General features: G+C 42.0%; 1 protein-coding gene across 2 annotated transcripts in view; it reads right to left on the reverse strand.

Annotated features, from left to right (window-relative positions):
• Positions 1-453: 453 nt before the first annotated feature.
• adamtsl4 (ADAMTS-like 4) overlaps positions 454-24,128 on the reverse strand; it is a 36,264-nt gene continuing 12,589 nt past the window's right edge. For both annotated transcript variants that reach the window (XM_028581474.1, XM_028581473.1), the window contains exons 5-17: positions 15,960-16,062; positions 9,706-9,845; positions 9,023-9,227; positions 8,393-8,577; positions 6,153-6,303; positions 5,365-5,613; positions 5,035-5,164; positions 4,052-4,256; positions 3,192-3,365; positions 2,920-3,099; positions 2,304-2,483; positions 2,012-2,159; positions 454-1,665 (exon numbers count right to left, since the gene is read on the reverse strand). In XM_028581474.1, the coding sequence (XP_028437275.1) occupies positions 1,535-1,665; positions 2,012-2,159; positions 2,304-2,483; positions 2,920-3,099; positions 3,192-3,365; positions 4,052-4,256; positions 5,035-5,164; positions 5,365-5,613; positions 6,153-6,303; positions 8,393-8,577; positions 9,023-9,227; positions 9,706-9,845; positions 15,960-16,062 (2,181 nt within the window). In that variant the 3' untranslated portion in view covers positions 454-1,534. The remainder of the gene's footprint in view (positions 1,666-2,011; positions 2,160-2,303; positions 2,484-2,919; positions 3,100-3,191; positions 3,366-4,051; positions 4,257-5,034; positions 5,165-5,364; positions 5,614-6,152; positions 6,304-8,392; positions 8,578-9,022; positions 9,228-9,705; positions 9,846-15,959; positions 16,063-24,128) is intronic.

Consider the following 24,128-nt stretch of genomic DNA (forward strand, 5'->3'; position numbering starts at 1 on the left):
GATGTCTCACTCTGTAGCTAAAACAGAGAGCTCAATACACAGGGTGAAAAGAGGAGCTGCAGCAATGTGCAGTACAACAAATATATGGTGTTTTTTGAAAATTAAACCATGTAAACCTATTCTGATATAACCTCTAAATACAATTATGAACCTGAAAATGGGCATAATATGAGCACTTTAAAAACATTAAAATTAGCCACACCAATGCACTGGATGATAATTTCCTTCATTAATATGAACATGGACACTGTAGTTTATTTGCAGTCAATCCCACACATATACCATCCTGGTCACATAAATACTAAAGTTTGGTAATCTGCATCTGAAAATAGTCCCTCAACAAAGCACTATTTTCTTTTGTTTGAGTGACATTTGCCAAAAACTACAGTGCCCAGCTATTTTTTTTAAAATTAGTGAGGTTTAAAAAAAAAACAACTATATATTTGTGAGCTGTTGTTATTGTTGTCATCATCAAACTAACACATTGTTGGTTTCGTCTTTTATGTGATTTGTTGACAAGTAGAAAAGTATAGAATCATCTTATCGCTTGACAATTTAATTTTTTTGTCTATTAGTCAGTAAGCAGCATTGTCTTTAGTTTTGTAAGAACATAACTGCAACTATGACACCTTAGCTGTGGATTTTAACACAACTCGAACAGCTCTTTAAAAAGACCTACATGTATGTAACTGACATGAATAGGTCTGTACAGACTCTGTTTTGCTTGCTTAACATCCATGTCTAATAATCCTTGTTTAGGAAGAATCTCACTTCTTCACGCTCTGATATATTTGGTCACTAACTGCCATGGTCACCCCACTCCTTTGGTTCATCTGTCCAAATACTGAACAATAAGAGGACGCTTGAGAAAATATTTTTGGCATACTGAAAAAAGATGAACGATATGTTAATTAAATCCTTCTAGCTTAGTTGGGGGTCTGCAGTGTACAGAAACACAGTAGATCTATTCCAGTAGATCTTCAGCACAAGTAGTACTACAGTATACACAGTTTATCTAGCACACATGGTCATTATTTGTTCAGCATATTTCTTTGCATAATTAGTGGTATGCATATCTGATTACGTCTGTTTTAAGATCCTGTAGATTAAAGAGAATCTTAAAAAAAAGACTACATTTGTTGTTGAAACACAGCTGTGTCCTCAGTCAGCACCTTCCATTCTAATCGCTCAGCCTTAGAAATCAGCCTCCAAGAGTTGAAATCACAGCAAATGCATCACTCAGCCCTTTGCGACACATTATGAACCTGTTAAAGCTAACGCACAAAGTAAACAGATGCAATCTCAGTGGAATATGTTGTTCTAAAATCATATACAGAGAACTGGAAAAAGGAACTGGCTGCTTTCACAGTTATTTACCAGAAGAATCAGGAGAAAATAGCTAAATGTTATCTGACGGCCACCGCAAGGATTATGTCTACTCTGGGCTGTCCATTTCTACAGACTTCTCATTTCAGCCCTTTTGACTTAATCCTTAACTTATCGCACAACTGTGACTGTCTGTGTGATTGGCTGGTCAGTGCCTCTTGGCACGCTGAGCACTTTGGGTACATGAGGCACAGCAGGCAGTCTTGTAGTAGGAGTAGACGCACAGCCTGGCCTGGACCACCATCACACAGTTGTGACGTCTGTCCCGGCAATTTTCATCTGTGAACAGAGAGGAGGAGAGAGAGGTTGGTGGCAAGAAAGAAAAATACACACACACACACACACACACACACACACACACACACACACACACACACACACACACACACACACACACACACACACACACACACACACACCACATCATCACACCCACACCCACCCACACACACACACACACACACAACATCGTCACACCCACACACACGCACACACACACACACACACACACACACACACACACACCACATCATCACACCCACACACACACACACACACACACAACATCGTCACACCCACACACACACACACACACACACACACACACACACACACACACACACACCTGTGACTTGTGGACTGCAGGGTATTGTGTTGCAGATTTGCTCCTGTTCAGGTTTGGTGTTGAAATCACATTCATGGCTGTGTTTTTTGTCTGGTGTTAGACAGCGTACCTCCCGCATTTGTAAACCTTTTCCACAAGAACGTGAGCACTGAGAACAAAGAGAGTGTACATAATATAGTTAGGAATTAAAATACATCAGAGTTGTCCTGACCAATTTTGTTAGTTCAATCACATTATTTCTCTTTCCAACATTTTATTCTGAGATCAACCTCCCTTTCTTCTTGTCTCTCACCGCGCTCCACTCTGTTGTGAACCACTGTGGCTCACACTCTTCCATCTCACACTCTTGGACCGCGGCAGGTTTGTCCAGATGAGCGCACTCACTGGCTGGTGCGACAGTAAAATCATTCCCCATCTTCTGGACACAAATGATGTCTCGTCGCTGAGATCCATTCCCACAGGGGACATTACACTGGAAAAAGAACAAAAATCTCTAAACCAGGAATACAATAGCAATTACTGCAACGTGAATTCCCTGTTACTCCAAAACAATCATTCAAAACCTTAATAAGTGAAAAAAATAAATAAATAAAAAGAATTAAATAAGATGAGAGATGACACAAAATAATAATTCAAGTTACTGGAATTGTAGAAACTAAAAGGAACAGTTGAATTCCCGCAAACTCAATTACAACTTTATTGAAAATGCAACGTTTTGGTCATGAACTTCTGTCAGGCATCAAACAGTCAGGCAACTAAGAACAACAAGCGAAAAAAAGGGGGAAAAATCCATTGACGTTTTAAACTTACTTGCAGTGAGAAAAAACTTGGACACAATTTGCCCTTCAAATCTAGTTTTCCTCCCTTCGTCTCTGCATTTCATTCATTCTTTATCCCCTCCATCCTACCTGTGTCCAGGGGCTGCTGTACCACATGGTTGTTGGCACACAGGGACCCCCGTTGCAGGCCTTCATCTCTGCCGGTTTTTCCCCAACACAGTCTCCTCCTCCTCCCCCCTCTCTGACCCCTCCTCGAGTCAGACACAACACCTCCCTCCTCTGCACCCCGGGGCCACACTGCGCCGAACACTGAGGGAAAAAAGTGGAAGATCATGTTGAGGATTACTGTTAAGTGCTGTGGACGTTTGCTTCCTTTGATTCTTTGTATGTGCGTTACTCACAGTGTTGGACCAGTCAGTGAAGTACCAGTTGGTTACACAGGGGCCCATGTTGCACTCCTCGCTTCCTTGCGGGCGAGCCCTGGAGTTGCACTCCTTTTCGTTCACCACGCTGCCTTGATCGCTGATGCAGCGCACACTCCTCGTCCTCCTCCCAACTCCACAGTCCACTGAGCACTGTGACAAATGGAGAGGAGAAAAGCAAGAATGAGTATAAACAGATGAAAGAAAGGGAATTTGCATTATGCCTATTACCTTGATAACAATCTAGAGTTGGTCAAATACTAGTTGACAAATAGGTTGAAGGTTGATTATTAATCAATTAATCCTTTATTTGTTCCCAAAGGGCTATTGGTTGTGCAGCAGGAAAACACAAACCCAAGTACACAAACTGATGAAATGATGAATGAAAATATAAAATGATGTGTATGTAAAACTATTAAAAGTTGTTTGTTGGTTAGAACTGTGAACTTTTCTTGTGATTGATATCTGTTATAATTTGTCTATTTACCCAAAATGGGTAGTAACTGATTAATTGGAAAACATAAATTAACCACAATCTTAAAAAACAATTTGTTGCCACCCATGGCACAGCGTCTGCAGCAGTCTCTGACTTAAAAAGTACTTACTAAAATTAAGAGACAAAGATAGAGCCACAGCACCATCATTTCAAATGCCAAATTAAGGGAACTCCATGCACACAAGAACTCTTGCTTATTTTAACCCAGCTCCACCCACTCTCTCTGTCTGTGATATGTTAGCAGATTCTGCGATACCAGTACTTTACTTGGCCTCTTTTTACCTTGTACGCAGACCCATTAGCAGATCGATTTTCCAGTTGTACACTGGTATTGTTGACCTACCGTGCTCCAGTCTGAGCCGACCTCCCAGTGGGAGCAGAGGCCGAGCTGACACTTCTGTGTGGACTCTAGCGGCGTAAGGTTGGCACAGCGCTGCGGGTGAACCATGGTGGAGCGGTTCCCAAAGCTCTGCCTGCACTGGAGCTGCCTCTGCTGCACCCCAGGGCCACAGGACACACTGCATTCTGACCATGAACTGGCCTCCCAGCTGAGAGAAACAGAGAGGGAGAGACAGAGAGAGAGAGATATGTTTTACAGGAACATAACACATACTCACATGCCTTTAGATGCACAACTACTTCAATAACATCTACTGCTGTGTCTCAGTATTAGATGCTTTTATCAGATCACCACACATCATGTATGCACTGACAATGACATCAACCATTATGCAAAAAATATGTTTTTAGATTTCTGTCAGCATGTTTTGTTACCTTCCTGGCTTTTCATCAAGTCATCACACCACTCTCACTTTTAACATGGCGCAAACTAAAGGCAATCCAAACATTTTCTCTATTATTCATTCTTTTTATTTGACAACATGTGTACTACTTTTACATCTTCATTTTATTAATTAAGTCATTTCTCTTTGTAATTAAAAAATATAGACACTGCACTGCAGTGACATAATAACCTGTTCATAGTAGAATTCCACTCACTTCCAGAAATGAGTGTCTATATCTTTAGATGAGACAGAATAAGGCAGGCTTGCTGCACTTGAATAAAGAACGTTTTTATTTGTTTTTAGAAAATACCTGAAAACAAGGTGATTTGCATTGGATTCATACCACACTGGTAAATATTTTATTTCTTGTCTTAAAAAATACTCAAAGTACAGAAAAATATCATTGTGCAGTAAATTTTCAGCTTTGTAAAATGCACTGGCTTCTGAAGAAAAAATGTTTTTCTTTCACTTCCTGGAGAGCTGAATATAAAATAATATACATGGTGTGTTTTTGTTTAACGTAATTGTGTGTTTTTCTCACAACGGTGGGCAGGGATGTGTGTTACACGGCTCCTCCTCAGGACCCGGCTTGGCTGCAGAGTCACACTTCCTCTCCGGCACTTCTTCGTCTGTATAGCGGTTTATACACAGAATGACTCTGTTCTGATAACCTACACAGAGAGAAAGACACGTGGATAGATGCACAAAGTGAGAAAGATATCAGTTGTATGTTCTTGTATTTGCACCTACGAACCACAGGGGGGAGACATCACTTTATCCAACGTACAGTAAGTAAGTAGGAACATTTTCAGCAATGAGTTCAAACATCACATGTTTATTAGGTTCTAACAGGCATTTATGGACTACTTACCTTTGCCACAGGAAGCAGAACACTCTGTGAGTCCTCCTCTTCTCCACACAAACGGTGGCTGTGTGTCCGGTGGCAGGTCAGTGCGAGGAGGGATCCGAGCATTCCTATTGGGTGCAGAGCCTCGAGGACGTGACCTCTCAGGTGTCCATCGGTCCGAGGAGGGGGGAGAGAACACAGAGGTGGAGGGGAAAGAAGGGACTGAAATAGGAGGAGCAGGAGGAGGGTCTTCTACTGACACAGTGAGAGGACCTGGGAGGGAAGAAAAAAATAGACTGACATAAAGACAAATTAAAAAGGATAGGAAAGGTGGGGGAAAGAGGTAAATATTGGGAAACAGATACAAGGAGGAGGAGAAAAGAACGATAAAGAGGTAGGAAAGAGGAAAAACAGGAATGTTGAAATATTGAGACTAGGAGGAAGGCAGTGAGTCAGACGCTCATGATGTCATGATGAGGTCAGGGTCTCATGACAGCGAACATGTGGACCAGATAGCCTCCCATCTAGGTCATACACAAACACACAAACACACACTTGCACAAAAAAGCCCTCCCACTTGGCCCACAACCACACCCATCGTGTTTCATTAAGTCATTTGGAAAGAATGAATGTTGAGATGTTTGATTTAGGGTTCAATTCTGCCACTGACCAGATTCAACTATGGGCTAAACATAACTGTCTAGAACCCAGTGTCTCTATGCTTCTGTATAAAACATGCAGAAAACATGGCTGTCAAAAAGTAAGCCAAACAGAAGAAGGAAAATCAGAAAGTTAATGTGCGATGGACGTACTGCGAAGGGGTGACCTCCCTGGCTCTCGATCCCTCGGCCTCTCTCTGGGTGTCTCCCTCTCTCTCTCTGTCGGCCTCTCCCTCTCTACCTCCCTCTCAACGGGGACATAAAACTCATAGTTGATGCCCGGGTTCTCCTTGTGGAAAATGATCTGGAGAGCAAAACAGGGTGAGAGAACAGACAGACCTATAGGTGAAAAGTAGCCAATGATAGGAAACACCCCAAAAAACTGCTTTACGGATCCCCATAGAGAAATGTACATCGGGATCAGAATGAGCTACAGAACAGCCACCAAGGCCCTGGCAGGGAATCAGTGTAATGCCCAAGGATGCCTCAGCAGGGTGTATGCTTGTCTGTGTCACCCCTCTTTATTAAAGGTCCAATGTGTAGGAATTTCTCCCATATAGTGTTGAGATCATATATCGCAATCAACTCTCTCCCACCACACAGTTCAATGTATGTATTACAGCTACGGTAGCCTTCACGCTTCAAAAATCCTTGCTCTTTTCAATATCCTTTTTCTGTGCGAAGAAGAAGACTCCTGTTCCTGAAATTTGGATTTTGAATACGTGTGGTCCTCCATGTTTCCTTCTTCAAACTTGCCGGGGCCGGGAAGCTACAATACCCATTAGCAGCACCTGTGAGTTTATCATGTGACAGCGAAAACGTGAAAGGCCGAGCAGTATGTCCTGTTTGTCCCTTACCGGCTAACGTATTTCAAGATGGCGCATGAATATGGAGCGTCTACATATGTCAATGGCGTCTACCCAAGTTCATGCGAATGCAAATGTAAAATTTCAAGGCAAAAGGAATAATTGGAATTGATGGTGGTGGTAAATATTCATGAAAAAGGACAAGTTTATGAATGGGCAACACAGATTTTGATAATGAACAACTAAACACGATACACACTGGACCTTTAAGAAACCCTGAAGACAATCTTACAAGATTTAACATAGTCAAGGTTATCTAAACTTAAATCAGCTGGAGTCCCATGGCAACAACATTTCGATCTGTTATTTTTGGCCAGAGATGGCAATGTAATTTAGGCAGTTGCTCAACACTCTTATGAACTTTGGTGAAACTTTGCCACCTCAGTTCATGACAATGACATGAAGGGATTAAAGTGATACACAAAATCTCTGTCTGTCGAGAACATATCATTTTTACATTTGTGGTTTTTGCACAGATTAATCAAACAAGTTGTAATGTGTCAATCAGTGAGCTTTAGAGGTGCTGGTAGGCAGAGTTTGTTACCTTTGGACAGAGTTAGACTAGCTATTTCCAGTCTTTATGCTAAACTAAGCTAACGGGCTGCTAGTGGTTAAGATGCTGATCATGACCGTCCCTGTTTCAAGTACCTTGCACCTTGAGTGTTTAGATTTACCTGATCTCTCTCCTTTGCCATACTGATGTGATAGTAAGATGAAGTAAAGTAGTTGATGGCGGGAGCTGGAAACAAACCTAAATTCTGAGTGAACAATGGTTGTAGCTAATGGTGTAACTTGTGCAACACGCCCTATAAGATCCGGTCATCACATGCTGAGATGGACAAGCTGAGATGTCCAAAAACAGCAAGTGTACAATCAATAAACACTTTTTAATTGGGGTATTTTATAGTTTTTTTTGTGGCCAAACTTAATTTTGTCCTCTACTTAAATTTGGCTCTACAGATAGCAGACTTGTCTTTCTATTTTTCATCTATCCAACAATTTCTTTTCCAGCATGTAATGAGCAGTAAAGTCTCACAGTGCCACTGGTGTGGTTATAGAGGTTTAGTCTTTTTATGTCTTATTTAAATTATTAAATTATTATCCCATAAAGCCCTAAAAATGCAGGTGATCCCAGTGGAGATCAAACTCTGGCTTTAGTGGATGCTTGCTATATTTGAACCCCCTCCTTTCCTGTAGCTATTGGATGCAAAGCTGCAGATGAGTTCTGTTCTTTAATAAGATCTTAGCCTGAGGTTAGAGTTGTTAGTATTAAGCCCCAGATAGCCTGATGTGGCTCAGGCTAAGCTTTAATATAGCTCTCTTTATTCCGCCATAACGCTAAAATAACTACGCCTATCTGGAAGATCTTGACACAGAGCAGGAGAGCATAGCCTCGGGCTTACGACAATGTTATATAGATGTGAAATACACTGTCTATGTGCATGTGTGCGATTCTTATCATGAACTTATTTTTTCCATGGCCGTGCTCATGTTTGCTTACAGTGTTAAAATAAACACTGTACTTACATATAACTGTAGCTGTGTGGTGGTGGGTCCTGGAGCCCTGAGGGATTCGCCTTTCTCTTCCTCCCCCTCCGCCTGTGCTCTAGGTCGGGTGTAAGTGAAGGTAGTCCCTCCTGCCTGGTACTCCCCAGGTGGGTCCACAGCCCAACGCCCGTTCACCACTGAAGCCCCTGTGCCACTCCTCATGGCTGGAGAGATGGGTGTGGAGTTTCAGAAAGGAGGAGACAGGGGGAATTGAGCAAGACGTTTTATTTTCTTATTTTAACCTTGTTTAGTCTACATACTAGCGAATTCTTAGGAAACCCCCATAAGCTCAAACACACTCTCAGTCAGACAAACACAGACTTTGGAGTGCTGTCTCATTACCAAACAGGAGGAAAAACACTCTCACATACACACTTCACTGGCTCCTTATGGGCTCTAACAATACAAACTTTATCTGCTTGGAGTCTGTGAGGCCACAAAATTTACAGTCTTAGTCCAAGCCAGTGCACACATACTTGTGGGCCAAATCTTATTCCAAAATCTGCAATTCCCTTGCCAACGTCTCACTTCTACTAGAGCTGCAACCAGTATTGTGTAAGAAGTTCTAAACTGTGTGTGTGCATTTTGTTTGTGTCTATGAGATCTTACCCAGGTAATTAGGGCTGGCTCGTCTCTCTGTGATGTTAATGAATGTAGCTCCGGGCGGGATGTCCAGGATCTTGTGGTAACCAAGGGGAACCGTGACATTTTGGAAGCTTCCCGTCACCTTTCGACAGGAGTTTTCCCGCCCACCACACACTCCACACTTGTCAATCACAGAGCCGGAGCCCAGTACCCCATCGCAACCCTCGGTCTGGCAGGAGAGGAAGGTGAAAAGATGTGAGTGATGGGTCAGACAATGAAGGGGGGGAGAGAATGGTGGCAGGGGAAAAAGAGAGATGTGGGAGGAGGGGTGGGGACAGAGCGGAGAAAAGCTATTCCAATGTGGTTGACATTTCACATCCACCGCCAGTGTTTACTTTACCATTGTTTGTGTAAATTGGTAACTGTTGCTGGCCAGATTATTGCCAGAAACAGAAGTGTGGAATAAGGGCAAAATCAGAGAGTGAGAGTGCAAATGAGAGAAAGTGGGAAAGATACTGAGAACAGAGGCCCAGAGCAGGGTAATAAAAAAAAGGTTGGAGACACTCAGAATCTGAATGCCAGGCTTAAATCAGCCTTCAGACGTAAGACTAAGAGGTTCTGGACTTTGTCAACCCTGGCTAGACAGAATAGACTTGGGCTCAGACACCTGAAGCTAAAATCACACATGCACATTTAAATGTGCTCACCAGACATTGTCCCTCTACACACACGTCGTTGGAGCTGAAGTTGAAGCAAGGGGTGCCGTCTCTGACGCGTTCGGCCTGGCGGACATAGAAGCGATAGCCGGCAGGTCTGCAGGTCAGCTCGCACTGTTTCTCCACACCAACTGCAACACATTGACAGAGGAAAGGAGGATTACTGCACAATGTATTGTTATGTGTGTATGGTCTGTTTAGCTTATTTCAGAGTCTGCCTGGTGTGGAGAAGACCCAGCTAAGGGATGAATGTCTTTCCATGTGGCTTCCCCGAATGTCAGACAGCACCAGAGTGATTAGCTATTTCCCCTGCTGCTCACTTGTGCAAGTGCATTCACTGCTGCACCTTACCATGAGATAGATACCCAGAGGAGAGGTTTAAACATAAGCCAGAGGAAGGTTTTGATTTATGAGAGGAACCCAACGGTCGCACGCCAAAGGGAGAGATGTACTTGGAGAAAAAGAGAACAGAAGGGAAGAATAAGAGAAAGAGAAGACAGCTTTAAGGTGAAAGGAAATTGAAGTCTTTCAGTGCTGAGAGAATAAGCAGACAAATACACGAGTGGAGAATAAAAACAATAACACAATAGGGGTGGGTTACAAGCAAAAAATGTGGAGAAAGTAAGAAGAGTATTTATGTGGTGAAATACAATAAGCAGGTTTAAAGGAATATTTTAACAACTTGGGAAATACTGTATGTTTTTTGCTTTCTTTTCTAGTATGAAATGTGAAGACATTAATCTGACTTAACTCCCTATGAAACCACAAATTGTAATTTTTACATACTTGTTTATGTAAGCATGACACACATGGACAAAGCCAGCTGTTTCCCTCTGTTTCCAGTGTCAATGCTAAGCTAGGCTAACCACTGTTTACAAGTATGAATGTAGGGTAATGTAGGAGCAGTTTTGACAAGATAGATGTATGAATGTAGGGTAATGTAGGAGCAGTTTTGACAAGATAGAAGAATGTGTGGAATAAAAAAAAACAACAATATTGCCCTGATTCTGCTGCATCAATTTTAATACTTTTTCAAAAATACTGTTTATTTATTTCGACAATGTTACAGAGGAGCATTTCTAAATTGGTCTCTTTTAACACAGACATGAAATAATCTTCTTGTCTTGAAAAGAAAGTGAATAAGCGTATTTCCCAAAAATGTTGAACTATTCCTTTAAAGAAGAGAGAAAGAGACAGAGGAATGGGCAAAAACAGCAAGGGACAATGAGTGGCTCCACTGTTCATCATCCTCTTTTAGGTTAGAGATTGGGGGTCTAGCAGGGGTTAAAGGCCTAGGGCAGAGCTGGTGTGTGTTTGTGTATAGGGCTGCGTTTGTGTGTAAAATAGAGCCATAAACATGAGCTCATAGCATATGTAAGGGGTCATAGATTTTGTTGCAGATGGGAGGGAGGAGTTTCTGTCACTGGGAGTTCAGGGGTTAAAAGGACAAATTCTGTGCTTCTGAAGTTATGACTTCTCACTGTGGTGTCATGTTTCCAAATTACGACACAATTGTGCCCACTATTGAATTCTATATAAATATGAAGAACATGACACCTTGTGGTCAAACGTTTTGCACAGTTATATTATTCTGTCCTTGAAGCAGTTTGAAAAATAGGGTTTCTCTCCAAAAGCCCGTCTTTTGTGAAGTAAATTTGACATTTTTAAGTAATCAAAGTGTGGTTCTGATATTACACCAATGCCACCTAGTTTTCATATAATAACAGCGAAGATTGTTTCACCATGGGAAGACCTTCTCTCCCATTTCAATAAGCCATCATCACCAAGTAACCCAAAGCCCCTACCATCTTCAAAGTCAAGACGTTCATAGGCGATAGCCGAGAACAAAGACTAAAGGTCAAATACCTGACCCCTGCTTTCACCTTGTGTGTCCAAGAGAGAATGCAGAAAGTGTGTAGTGAACTTAAAGTAACTCCATATGTCTCATAGAATCTGTTTCTTAAATCTCTACTTTGAAGTGCAAAAATGCTACGGCAGGTATAATATAACTAGTACACAAGTCATCATACTGGAAAAATGGCAAACCTCGAGACAGACGAGAAGGACTAGTAAAACTAGACAGTTAGAATGCCATTTCATTGTTTTGTTTGTTTCCATTTCAGCAAATAAAAGCACAAGTAGTATCCTATTTTGAGTGAACCTAGTATCATCTTAATGACGAAAAAAACTCCGGAGACATTAAGAAGTGAATTTTTCTCACTAAGTGGCTGGAAGTGGTCAGGAAGTTATAAACGTGAATCAATTGACATTTGAAGTCTGGATGTACTAGATACATCAATTTACTTGTAAATATACTCCGGAAACGTAGAAGTGGCCCTTCAGCATAGGTAAACATCGACTCTATGATACTTTAAGGAGCAGAGACAGTTTCAGTGGAACAGCAAACTCATCAGAGTTTACTTTGTTGCTGGAACAATGTATGAATTCTGTCAAATGGTTCTAAAACATGGTGAGAGAGAATATAAAACATCAGAAAAGAAAGTGCTTCATCAACATACCACATTGTGTCATCAGCATACAGTATGTGGAAACAATCAAGTGCCAGTGAGAGAAAGTTTTGAAATGTCTCAAAAACTGCTTTCATTTAGAAAAAAACATCAGTCAGCATTTAATAAAGATGATTTTATATTCAAACTCATAACTGTTTTTTTGTCAGATCAGATGACTCCGATCTACAGCAGCTTCCTGTTCTCTGCTTTACAGAAAATTAATTTGTTCTTTTAAACTACTTGATATAACAATGTGGGATGAAAAAATATTTTTTTTATGGATTTAACTGATTCGATTAACACATGAATGTCAATCTTGTTAGCTGCATATAACTACTGTACAATAATTAGTATGAAAGCATTAGCTGCTGTCCATGATTGCCATGCAAAAGGCCAAACTTCCATCTCCACTTATTTGCCAACATTTACTTGTCTTAAAATTGCAGTGACATGGATATACCGTACATATTTAGAAAGACAGAGGAAGGGAGGCAGTGTTCCCACCCTCTCTCTCTCCACCCTTGTTCTCTCTTTCTGTCTGTCATAGTTATCTTTGAGAGATTAGACTGGAGACAGTGACAGAAAAGAGAGGGGGAGACATGTTGCCACTCATGTAATCTCTGCCTCTCTCTTTATGCTACCTCCTCATCTCCCTTATTCTCCATCTCCTCTTCATCCTGCCATGAAGTCATGTTTGAGTGCCCTCCAACTCCTAATCATCTTTCTCTCTATTTTAGCATCTTTGAATTTCATTTGTCTCTAGCTACTGCACTCTGCTTCTCTGTTCCCCTCTTCGCCTCAATCTCGGGCCTCTCCCTCTCTCCCTCTCTGAGCTTAGTGTTCAGACAGTGGAATATATGTTGTCTAAATATACTTCCCCACTATCTCTCCGTCTAAACAAACTCCAACAGGGAGAGAGAAAGAGTGAGGCAGTGGGACAGGAAGAGGGGAGGATGGGTGCGTAGAGAGAGGATGAGGCCTTAAAAAAAAGGGAATATTCAAGTAAAACAACACCTGCACGTGCAGCGCTTACAAAACTACAGAGGTACTGTTATTCAGAGCGCCAAGCTTGTGAGGTGAAACATTACCACTAAAATAAATCACTTCTGTGGTTTATAACCATAATGGCAGCTTTACAGTTTAAGCTATGAGTTCCAAACCATAGGCCACAACACTTTGCAGTACATACATAACAGGGCTGTCACTTTGGAGGCAAAAAATCACACACTAAGTAGCAAGAGCTGACTACACAGTTCAATGTAAATACTTATGGGAATTATATGCAGTGCTGTACAAAGTCCTAAACAGATGAGTGCAGCTGGAGAGAAATTACTAATACACCATTCGATGTTGAAACACACACACTCCTCGCAGCCTCCAGTGTGTTGATGGGAAGCTAGATATGAAGGTTTGGGTTGTAGCCAATGGGACCGGACTGAAGTAAACAGTGCAATACAGTTTACTTAGCAGAGTGGAAAAGGATCATCTCCAGCGCAGATCGAGCGTGTCTGACCCAGCTGACGTCATCTGCAAATACCTTTGACACATACCGGACTGTATCTACCCCCATCAGAGTCATCACTACCATTAAATGTGACATCTCACATTTAGAAGCTTCTTTTATCCAAAAAACATCCTCACAGTGATATGACTTTGCTGTTTTTTTAACCAGGATTCTACCAGGATTTACCCATGTACCACCCCCCACTATAAGCGTTTGTCTCTGTTTTTCTTCCTGTCCTCTCGCTCTGTCCTGTCCTCTTCTCAGCAGATCTCAAGGACAAGCTGGTTTTAAAATGAGCCGAGTGGGCAAGGACGCACAGCAGATAGGGAGAATTTAGGAGCAGCTCATTTCAGGATAAATACAGTAATCTCACTCTTTCCCTTCACAAAACACACAGAAATGGGAGTTGGTGGGTGAAAGGAAAGCCCCTGTGTGTTTATGCAGACAGTTAGACTCCAGCTGATACCCCTGCAATGACTTCCCGTGCAGATGTACAGCATGCGTTGTCTAGATACACCTGCATCCTCAAAACTGGCCTGAGGCTCCTCTGACAAGACCAAAACATATCAGAACAGCCTTTAAGGTGTACTCCCTCTGTTGACCTTTTACAAGTAATGCAACAGCTGTTAAACAGTTGCCTGTTTACACATCCAGCTGTGACAGAACAAAATTAGCATTAATTTGCATTTGTGTTTCTGGCCCCCTGAATATTCACTCTCCTTTCAGCTCCATTTTACTCAACACTAGGAAATATCTGCGTCTTTAGCTGCTAAATTTCTTTCACCTTTCAGCTTTCTTCACTAGCTACTCACTGTCTGTCTGCTGCTTGGTGCTGATCAGGTAGTGTACTATGGGTTAATTTGAACTTTTGCACTGAAACAGCTGCCTGCTGCATCTGGAAATGAGGTTGATGAGATAGGTGACAATGAAATCAGTAAAGCTGCAGGGCGTAAAACCAAAACAATTAGCTGAAAGATGCTAAAATTCTCCACAGGCAAAGTCGGGTGAAATTTCTCTGTGGGTTCGTCGATCAAGCCTTTTTGCGTTTTTATCCTGTCATTCTTCATGACATCTTATTTGTGTTACATGCTCTTCCAAGTTTGTGTATTTTTTGACAAGTGTGTTATGTGTGTTTTAACACAGAAAGTATGTGGTTGGTGTTGCTGATCTAGTGTGTCTGGCCCTACTCTCTCAAAGTGTGTGCATTGAGGAATGTCAGCCAGCTGATACAGTAATCACAAGTGGATAGACAGACAGATACACAAACATACATGCACAACATTTTTTTCTTCCAGATCCATTAAGCCATTCATCTACAGTACAAGCACCCTTTTCAATACGTTCATACTGTAAATACACAGAGGCTTGTACACATAAGTCTAATGACAAATATTTACAGCTGTGTTTCTTTCTACTCTCTTTCTCTTCCCCTCCTCCATCTCTCACTCCCAAATCCCCCCATGTTTTGTAATATTCTCTCCATCCACTCTTCTTTTTCTTTTAAATTCCTCAAATATCTGTTTAGCATTTTCTCTCTTTCTCTTTCTTTTCCTCCAGCATTGGAAAACAAAGATAAATAGACACACTCTTCATTAAGCTGAACTATGATACACTTAACACAAAAGTAAACAAACACACAGACACACTCACACGCACGCACGCACACGCACACACACACACACACACACACACACACACACACACACACACACACACACGCTACATTGTCTCCCTTTGCTCCCAGTGGTCATTTGACAAAACACTTGCATCCCATCACCTCTCACCTCCCCTTCTCTGTCTTTTTCTTTCTTTCTCTATCTCACTCAGTAGGAATCTGTGTGGTTAGTCGGGGCTGGGAGGCTTGGCAGGAGAGAAAGGGAGATGTTGGACAAATGAGAGGAAACAGAGAGGAGGTAGAGTGTTTTTGTGCAAAAAACAAAAAGCGGATTAAGTTCCAGTCATTGTCTTTTTCTCTTGACTCTCACCACCCTCGTCGCTGCAAGTACTGCAAGCCAATGAGAGGAGGGATTGTGGTGGGTTGAGCATGCAGTGAAAGGCCTGCCAACACAGTAATACCAGAGCAACATTTAACTCATTTAATGACACATTTTACTGACGCTCCCCCCCCTTTCCTCTCCTAGCATTTAATTCTAGCAATAAGCCTATTATCACATTGAAGCACTGTGCAGCGAAACCCTAAACTACCATGTGTGTGTTAACTCAATACTCACCCTCAGTGAAAGGTTCCCAGTTGTAGAGGCGACCCATGAACTCCTGGGTGTTAAAGGCTGCACACTGCTCTGCTCTGGAGTCCAACGCACCTCCTCCACAAACCTGGAGGACAGAAACACAGGAGAAGACCAAGAGTTTCAAATGCATTGCCACAAATACAACTGATATGAAATAGCCCAGCTATTAAACCTGTGGTCATTTCTCTCCCAGTCCCTGGAGGAGTAAGGGTGGAGTGGACTGTTGAAAACAGCTAATAAATAAGGGGAGAATTAATTTAAGATCATAGAGGTAAGAGCAAACACGCCATACCCATACACACAAACACACAAACACATGTAGTCTCCATGCTGCATTTGGCAGTCAGCGAGTGTATTAACCATATGGAAATAATAGATTTTTTGGAAGCGGCTGCTCACATAAATTCACCACGGCTTTCAGTGCATGACCACAGAATGTGATGTGAATGCACGTGTGTGTGTGTGTGTGTGTGTGTGTGTGTGTGTGTGTGTGTGTGTGTGTGTGTGTGTGTGTGTGTGTGTGTGTGTGTGTGTGTGTGAGCACGTGTCCAGCTTGTGCTCGTTCAAGCAGAGTCCTCATGGAGCAATATAGTGGAAAGAGTTTTAACATACCTGCACTTAAACGGCCCTAACACATCAGACAGACACAACTGTGCTGGTTTATACTGTACTGACCATAACTCACATTGCCCCCCAGTCCTGTGGGACACACACACACACACATAGACACACACACACACACACACACACACACACACACACACACACACACACACACACACACACACACACACACCTCATGACTTTGGTGATTAATAGACCCCAAATCTTAATTTAATTTAAATACATGCAAACTAATTACCTGACATTCAGCAGCAGGTTAGCTTAGCTTAACATCAAGACTGCAAACAGGACCAAAGGGAACAAAATCCACCTACAGCACCTCTAAATCTCATTACTGTAATTAACACCTTAGAGGCGCAGTATCTTGTGCTAAGCTAAGCTAACTGGCTGCTAGCGGTAGCTTCATACAGTATAACGGACAGATATGAGAGTGGCGACTGAGTTTACTGTAAGTACATTATGCTGATTTTACTTTTGTATTTTTATTTAAGGAACATTTTCAATGCAGGATCTTTACTTATAATGGAGTATTTTTTAAATTGATGTACTTTTACTTAAGTAAAGAATCTACATACTTGATTCACCACTGCACACACGCACACGCATACGCATACGCACACACACACACACACACACACACACACACACACACACACACACACACACACACACACACACACACACACACAGAGCTCTCAGATTTCTTTGCAACTCTAATCTCTGTCAGCTTCACAATCATCTTGTCTTTCGCTCCTCTTTCTTTGATTCGTTCCTCTTGTCTTTTGTTTTTATGTCGATCTCTCTCCACTCACACAGCTGTCAGAAACAGCTGGAAAGTTCCTAGTCACTCAACTGGGGAGACAAGTGCAGGGGAGGAGGCGGATTTGCACGCGCGCACACACACACACACACACACACACACACACACACACACGCACGCACATGCACAGTTCCCATGTGAACCAGCCTCTGCGACAAAGTGGAACTAAAAGTCTCTCATGGATAAACAGTCAAAGCATGCACTCATTGACACTGGCTTTGCTGAATTTCACACTTACATGGTGTTGTGTTTGTATGAGTAAAGGAATGTATGTCGCCGTCATGTCACAAGGCACTCATAAGGATCATCTGTTGTTTCTCTTCTAGTAGAGTATGAAACCAGCTCATGAAACTTTTTGTGGTACGCTCTGCCACAATTTCACACTGCTGAAATAGACTTATTTTTCTTTATTATTTATTTATGGGCGATTTATGGGCGATATTTTATAGTATTAAGCCTCTTATATGAGAGTGTGTCTGTCTGCACCTTTATACAATCTATGGTTTGAGTTATATCCACTGAATAAATATGTATGTATGTGTGTGTGTGTGTGTGTGTGTGTGTGTGTGTGTGTGTGTGTGTGTGTGTGTGGGTGGGTGGAGGGCGCAGGGTGCTTGAGGGTCAGTGTACGCATGTGACCTGATGTTTTCAACTAACCGCGTAAATCTGCCAGGACGTGTGTGTGAAATGCGGTTGGTAATGGTTGTAAATATTTCTGCAGGACACAAACATGTTGGGCCCCATTTCAAACGGGATAGTTCCTGTGTATCTGTGTGTGTGTGTGTGTGTGTGTGTGTGTGTGTGTGTGTGTGTGTGTGTGTGTGTGTGTGTATGGAAAACAAACCTAAACACACACACAGACAAGGATGGTGTGTGTGCAGCTATGCTACAGTAGAGTAAAAAGAAAGAAAGAAAGAGCTTCCATAAAAGACAAAATGAGGAATGTAAAATGAAAAGAGAGAATGCAAGTAAAAGTCAATTGTGTTCATTCATGCGTTGGTGATTGTATGAGCGCTACAGGGCAAGTAGATTCTCCTCCCAAAAGAGAGTTTAGGGTGTGTAAAAACATCGGGAGGCTAATGGACTGAATGGAGGACAGAGGGAGGGGAGGTAAAGTTAGAGTCAAAACTGGTGTTTCATAGTTCTGGAGGAGAATGTGTGTGGTATTGTAAGGAATGGTATAATTATGGTGTTCCCCCAGTTACTAGTGCAGGGTTAGGGGGTCTCCCCATAACTGTGAACAGAAGGAGCGGTGACAGGACGGGAGGGGGTCGTTATTGAATAGTCCAAGGAGGGGAGAAAAAAGACAGCGATGGCTTTTACAGAAGTAAAATACTTAAAGAGGGGGGATGATGGAAGGAGATAAAGATGGTGTGTGGTGAGGGAAAGGCAGCGAGGATGAGTCTGGGCCTGTGGACGAAATCAAAACACTCAAACCACGAGACCACTCCAAACAAAGTCAGTCAAATTTAATTATGTAGCAACATTCAATGTTTAAAAAAAAGAAAAGAAAAAAAAAAGAGTTTGTTACTTGCCTCATGTCAGTTTATTAAGCTGTGTATCAACTAGCATCACTGTAAGTAGGCCTAGATAATCTAGAAATATCTCTTTGGACTCTGACTCATCATGTCAGTTGTCTTTTTTAGATAATTCTTTGGCCTTTAGCCTTTATTTTTGTCACCAGAGATAAAGACAGGAAATGAGGGAAGAGAGCTATGCAACCAAGGTCCAAGACTGACTGTCAATTTGTGATAAGCATCTTAACCACCAGGACACATTATTTTTTACTTTTCATAGTTAAGGGTGGGTATTAAACCTCAATACTTGTTTGGCACTGGCCGAAATGTAGCCACAGCACAGAATATCAAAAAAGCAGGCATCGCATGTCGGGTTGTATTTATAATCTTGTGTATGTATTTTTTGGTCCTGTATTTAAATCCAATCTTTTTTTGCTGATTTTTTTAATTCAGCAAGGTTTTTGTAGGGCTGCTTGTGTTTGGACAACATTTAACATACAGTATGAGAACTTCAGCTTCTTTTGTTATTTTGTTGTTGTAGAAATAATTATATTTCTCAGATTGAAGCACTGAAAAAAAAATGGCTTGTTGTGTTGTGTTTTTCTGTGTGGATTTTATTTTTGGATAATATTGATTAGAAATGACAGTCTCTTCCAGCTTGGATTCTGTTTTTGTAGTTCTGGTTATCATTTACACTCCACATGGCAATCAGTGAGTTATGATAATATTATGCTTACTGAAGTAAGGTCTAAGGTCTACAAACACGGCTACAATCACTACAATGAAGTCAGCTGGGAAACACGAGTGGTCAGACAATCAGACAGGATATATACAAGCCAACAGTTGAGTGAGATTAAAATAAACCACTTAAGAGGTAAAACCAAAAGTGAGCCTACAAAAATGTTGGCAATAGACCTTCATTGTAAAGCAAAACTGGCTAACTCTAACTAAGTCCCAAGTTGTATAAAACAGTGATTTCCTCTTAACTGCAATGACTTATTACTCACACTAATATCACAACTCGTTCCTTATACACCATCAAAGTACCTGAAACTAACCTGAAACCACTTTAAGGCTTTTTGATCAGTAAGTAAACATAAAAGAAGCATGAAGTGAAAGATATAAAAACTGGATGCTACTAACAGACATGGTGAACAAGTAAAAGATGGATAGCAGCAGAGAGCAGGTGAAAGAAAAGTGAATACAACTGACGAGAGACAGTCAAGTGTTTTGTACGGGAGCTGTGAAAGTTACAGATGTGTTTTACAACCAGGGAGGGGGCGAGAAAAGGTCTGTGGGCAATATATAGGAGCATGTAAAGGAGGAGGGGAGGTTACTGCCTGAGGGCTAAAAGCTTTGTTCTGTGCGTGCGCGCACACACACACACACAAAAAATGCCACACACAAGCCAATCCTGGTCACACATAACACAAACGTGAAACACAAACACCAACTCAGGCAAGACTAATGAGTTTTAAGGAGGAACACATTATTAGCCAAGCAGGAACCTTGCACCACATGTGTATTTCCGTAGGGAAAGCCAGGTTGACACGTCATTCTCCATGCAAGTCTCTGCATGCACAGCTGGCCATAGCACCTTAATACCACATACAGGTTAAGGCTGGCCGGTCATTCCTCAAGCATTACTGCGACATGATCGACAAAACAACTGACTGCTGGCCCCTGCAGCCATACATCAACACACTCCACACACCAGGACTAATCACAGTATGCATGCACACAAATCCTTTGTGTACTGTATGTGTTTGTCCTTAGCAATTAACATTCTCTGGCTAATCTTGTGACCGAGGCCGTGTGTCGCCGCTTTGCAGGACACCACCCAGCTCCTAGCCTTGACCTCGAGGGGGGAAGTCAGGGGTCCTCCAGAGGAAACACTGCTCATCGATCAACAAGTGAAGGAGGCCCGTGCTACGCGAGACGAACGGCAAGAAATGTTGCTGTTATTCTCAGAAGAAATTTGAGTTTGAGCCAGAAAACAACTTTACTGTTCTAGGCAGAGAAAAGAGAAGAAAACACTAGATAATCACTGTAACCACAAGATCAATAAATAAAACCAGAACTTTGCTCGAAGGCACTGAAAATGACAATATTTCCATGTTCCACTTTCCATGTAGCAGCTCTAAAAACCCACATCTTATTTCTACAAACCAGCACAGTGATAACTCTTGATATAACACATATTTTCATAATAACAAATGGGTGTATGAGAAAGTGTAGACAGCTTCGTTTTCAGGGCTCATTTTTAATAACCTTTCCCAAAGTCTGCGCTGAACTATGTAAGAGAGCTTTTACTGAAGACAGTAATGCTGCTTCCTTTGCCGGGAACCTTTTGGATTGGATCTAAAATTGCAAAAGTTGGACTTTCTCTGGGAATTCAAATCCTTGGTGCAAAATGTTGACATATTCCTTTAAATAAAGAAGGGTCCAAGCCTCCCCGTGTCCGCGAGTCGAACCCGAGTCGAAACCCAAAGCGCGATGGAGGCAAGGCAAACAACAGGAAATATTGCTAAGGGTGAGCTGCAAAGTGTGTAGTAAATTGAAAATGCAAACTTCCCATTTACATTCATTTTATACATCTGTTCTTAAAGCATTAATGCATTTTTTTGGGTGTGGGTGAGGACCCTGGTGGCAGAGTCTTGGACATACTGGAGCCTGTCGAGGGTTTTGCTGGGGACCCCAGACAGGACTCCATTGCAGTAGTCCAAACGGGAGGTTATGAAAGCGTGGCCTCAGGAGTGGCCCTAGATCATACCCTCCAAGTTCCGTGCCTTTCATAAGATATAAACTTTTCATATTTGTACCACCCCTAATTGCCAATGTTAGCGAAATTTGGTACAGGGCCTCAGAGTGGAATGGCAAACAAAACATGTTGCGTTAATAGCATTTACTTTAGACGAGAAATACAAAAGTTTGTGTATTGGTCGCTAGCTACAAAAAGATTTTGAACCGAGCAAAATTCTTTTGAAACTTCAGTTCAGTTATGCCAAGTTTGTTGTAGATCGGACGCACAGCCTAGGAGGAGTTCTGAAAAAGTAGGTTTCTGATCTAATCTAGGCGGAAATGGGCGTGGCCTATATCACGAAATTTAGCTAAATTCAGGGAATGTATGAATATACTTTTTTTTAAGGTGCGGTGTACGGTATGGGAGTTATAGGGCAAAACACGTTATTTATATTATAGCGCCTGCTGCAGGCAGTAGTGTGTCAATTTGTGTGCCTGACGTCCGCAGGGTTCTGGACCAGTTATGAAAATTGCATTGCCACATCATACACAGTTTAGGCTGCAGCAACACTTTTATAGTGAGAAAAACATAAAATGCGATTACAATAGGGTTCCCCGCACCGCTGGTATTCGGAGCCGTGTTGCCTTGCAGGCTTACGCGGGCTCCCAGGCCCCTCGGGCTTGGACCCCTAAAAGAGAGAAAAGTAAGAAATGAGAGATGGGGTGGAAAGTGAGTGAGAGGAAAGGCAGAAAGGGATGGAAAAAAAACATGAAAGAAGGAAACAGACACACAGGTACTGATACAACAGACTTTAACAAGCAGAGGTACCTGGTTTTTGTAGAGAAGCAGGTAATTCTGCTTGTTAAAGTAATGAAGCAAAGAAAGTACAGATCGGTCTAAATGAAGCAATGTGTTTGAGCTTTTGTGTGTGTTTGATTCCCAAAAACAAAAACATCTGTGCCTCTTGAAAACAACAGCAAGTGTGGCAGGGTCTGCGTAGTTATTAGAGCTGACAAGTGTGGCGCCATGCTGATAGTCGTAAAAATATATTTCCTGTTGAATGACAGACTGTGATCAGATCATCTGACTCAATGCAGCAGCCTGAAGCCACGTCAGTGTGTAGAGTATAGGCACAACACAAACTCCTCAGGTTTCAGCCACAGGAGCGAGACCAATTATGTTTTTGTGTGTTTCAAGTATTACGTGTTTTTTCAGGTATTATGTCTGCTCAAGAGTGTAGGTTTGGTGTCAGAAGAGGTAGGATGTTAACAATGAAGTCAGAGTCAGATTTATGCATGTATGTGTAAATCCAAATGACAATGGAATTAGTTATTGTGCACTTACCCAATTTAAAATTGTTAAAATAGTTTCCTTGATAGAAAGTTTACTAAAAAAGTCAGGGAAGTGCTTTTTTCAGACTTGAGTAGTGCCTGCAGTAATCTCCACCAAAGTGCTGAAACAATTTGTCAAGTAATCAATTAGATTAGAAGTAGATTGACAAAAAAATAATCATCAACTAATTTAGATAATCAATTAATCACTGCAACTTGCACGATTTATCATAAAGCAGAATGTGTGTGTGTGTGTGTGTTCTTGTTTAACTACATTTGTGGGGTCCAAAAACTGGGAGTTCAGTATACTTGTGGGGTCCCGACAGCTTTGTGGGGCCAAAATGCTGCCACAACTTTAAAGGGCTGTTTGAGCGTTAAGACTTGGTTTTAGGATTATGGATATAATTAGGTCATGGTTAGGGCTAGTTTAAGGGTTAGGGCATTTAGTTGTGATGGTTAAGGTTAGGGTAAGGGGCTCTGGAATGCATTGGCCCAATCCCAAAGTGAGCCCTGAGGACTAAGGACTAAAGACTCACAGACTTAAGTGATCTCAGGTACTAAGTGAGCGAGTGTCTGAGACCACATGGGCTCAGATAGGTATAAATGGGATTGGGACAGCACTTCACGAGATCACATGTTACCTTGGCGACGTTTAATAACAAAGATATTGCTGACACTTGCCGGTTTAAGAATCTTCATTTTAAGTTTGTTGCTTTCCACACGGCCAAGGCCCAGGAGACGGCTGCCTGATTCCAAACTCTTGTTTTACAAGCTGGACAACAGGTTGGTCTGTTCCGTGGCCGTGTGTCGTGCTGTTGTTTACCTTTGTAATTTCCGGATTTCCATACGGTCTCCGCGGTAAACGTCACAACGCTTTGAACTGTGGGTAATTCCCTTTGGTGAAGTCTGCATCGATGCAGACTCACGGAAAGGGCTCGGTAAGTGTGTACTCAAACCCTCACGCCCTTTGAAATTCGACATTGGGACAACCCTGAGCCCTTACGAATTTCGCGAGAACGCGCACCAAAGTCCGTGGGTCTGTGAGTCCGGACTTTGGGATTGGGCCATTATGTCAATGATGGGTCCCCACAAAGATAGTGCCACAAACCTGTGTGT

The sequence above is a fragment of the Perca flavescens genome, chromosome 6 (genome assembly GCF_004354835.1).
Source record: "Perca flavescens isolate YP-PL-M2 chromosome 6, PFLA_1.0, whole genome shotgun sequence".
Classification (NCBI taxonomy): domain Eukaryota; kingdom Metazoa; phylum Chordata; class Actinopteri; order Perciformes; family Percidae; genus Perca; species Perca flavescens.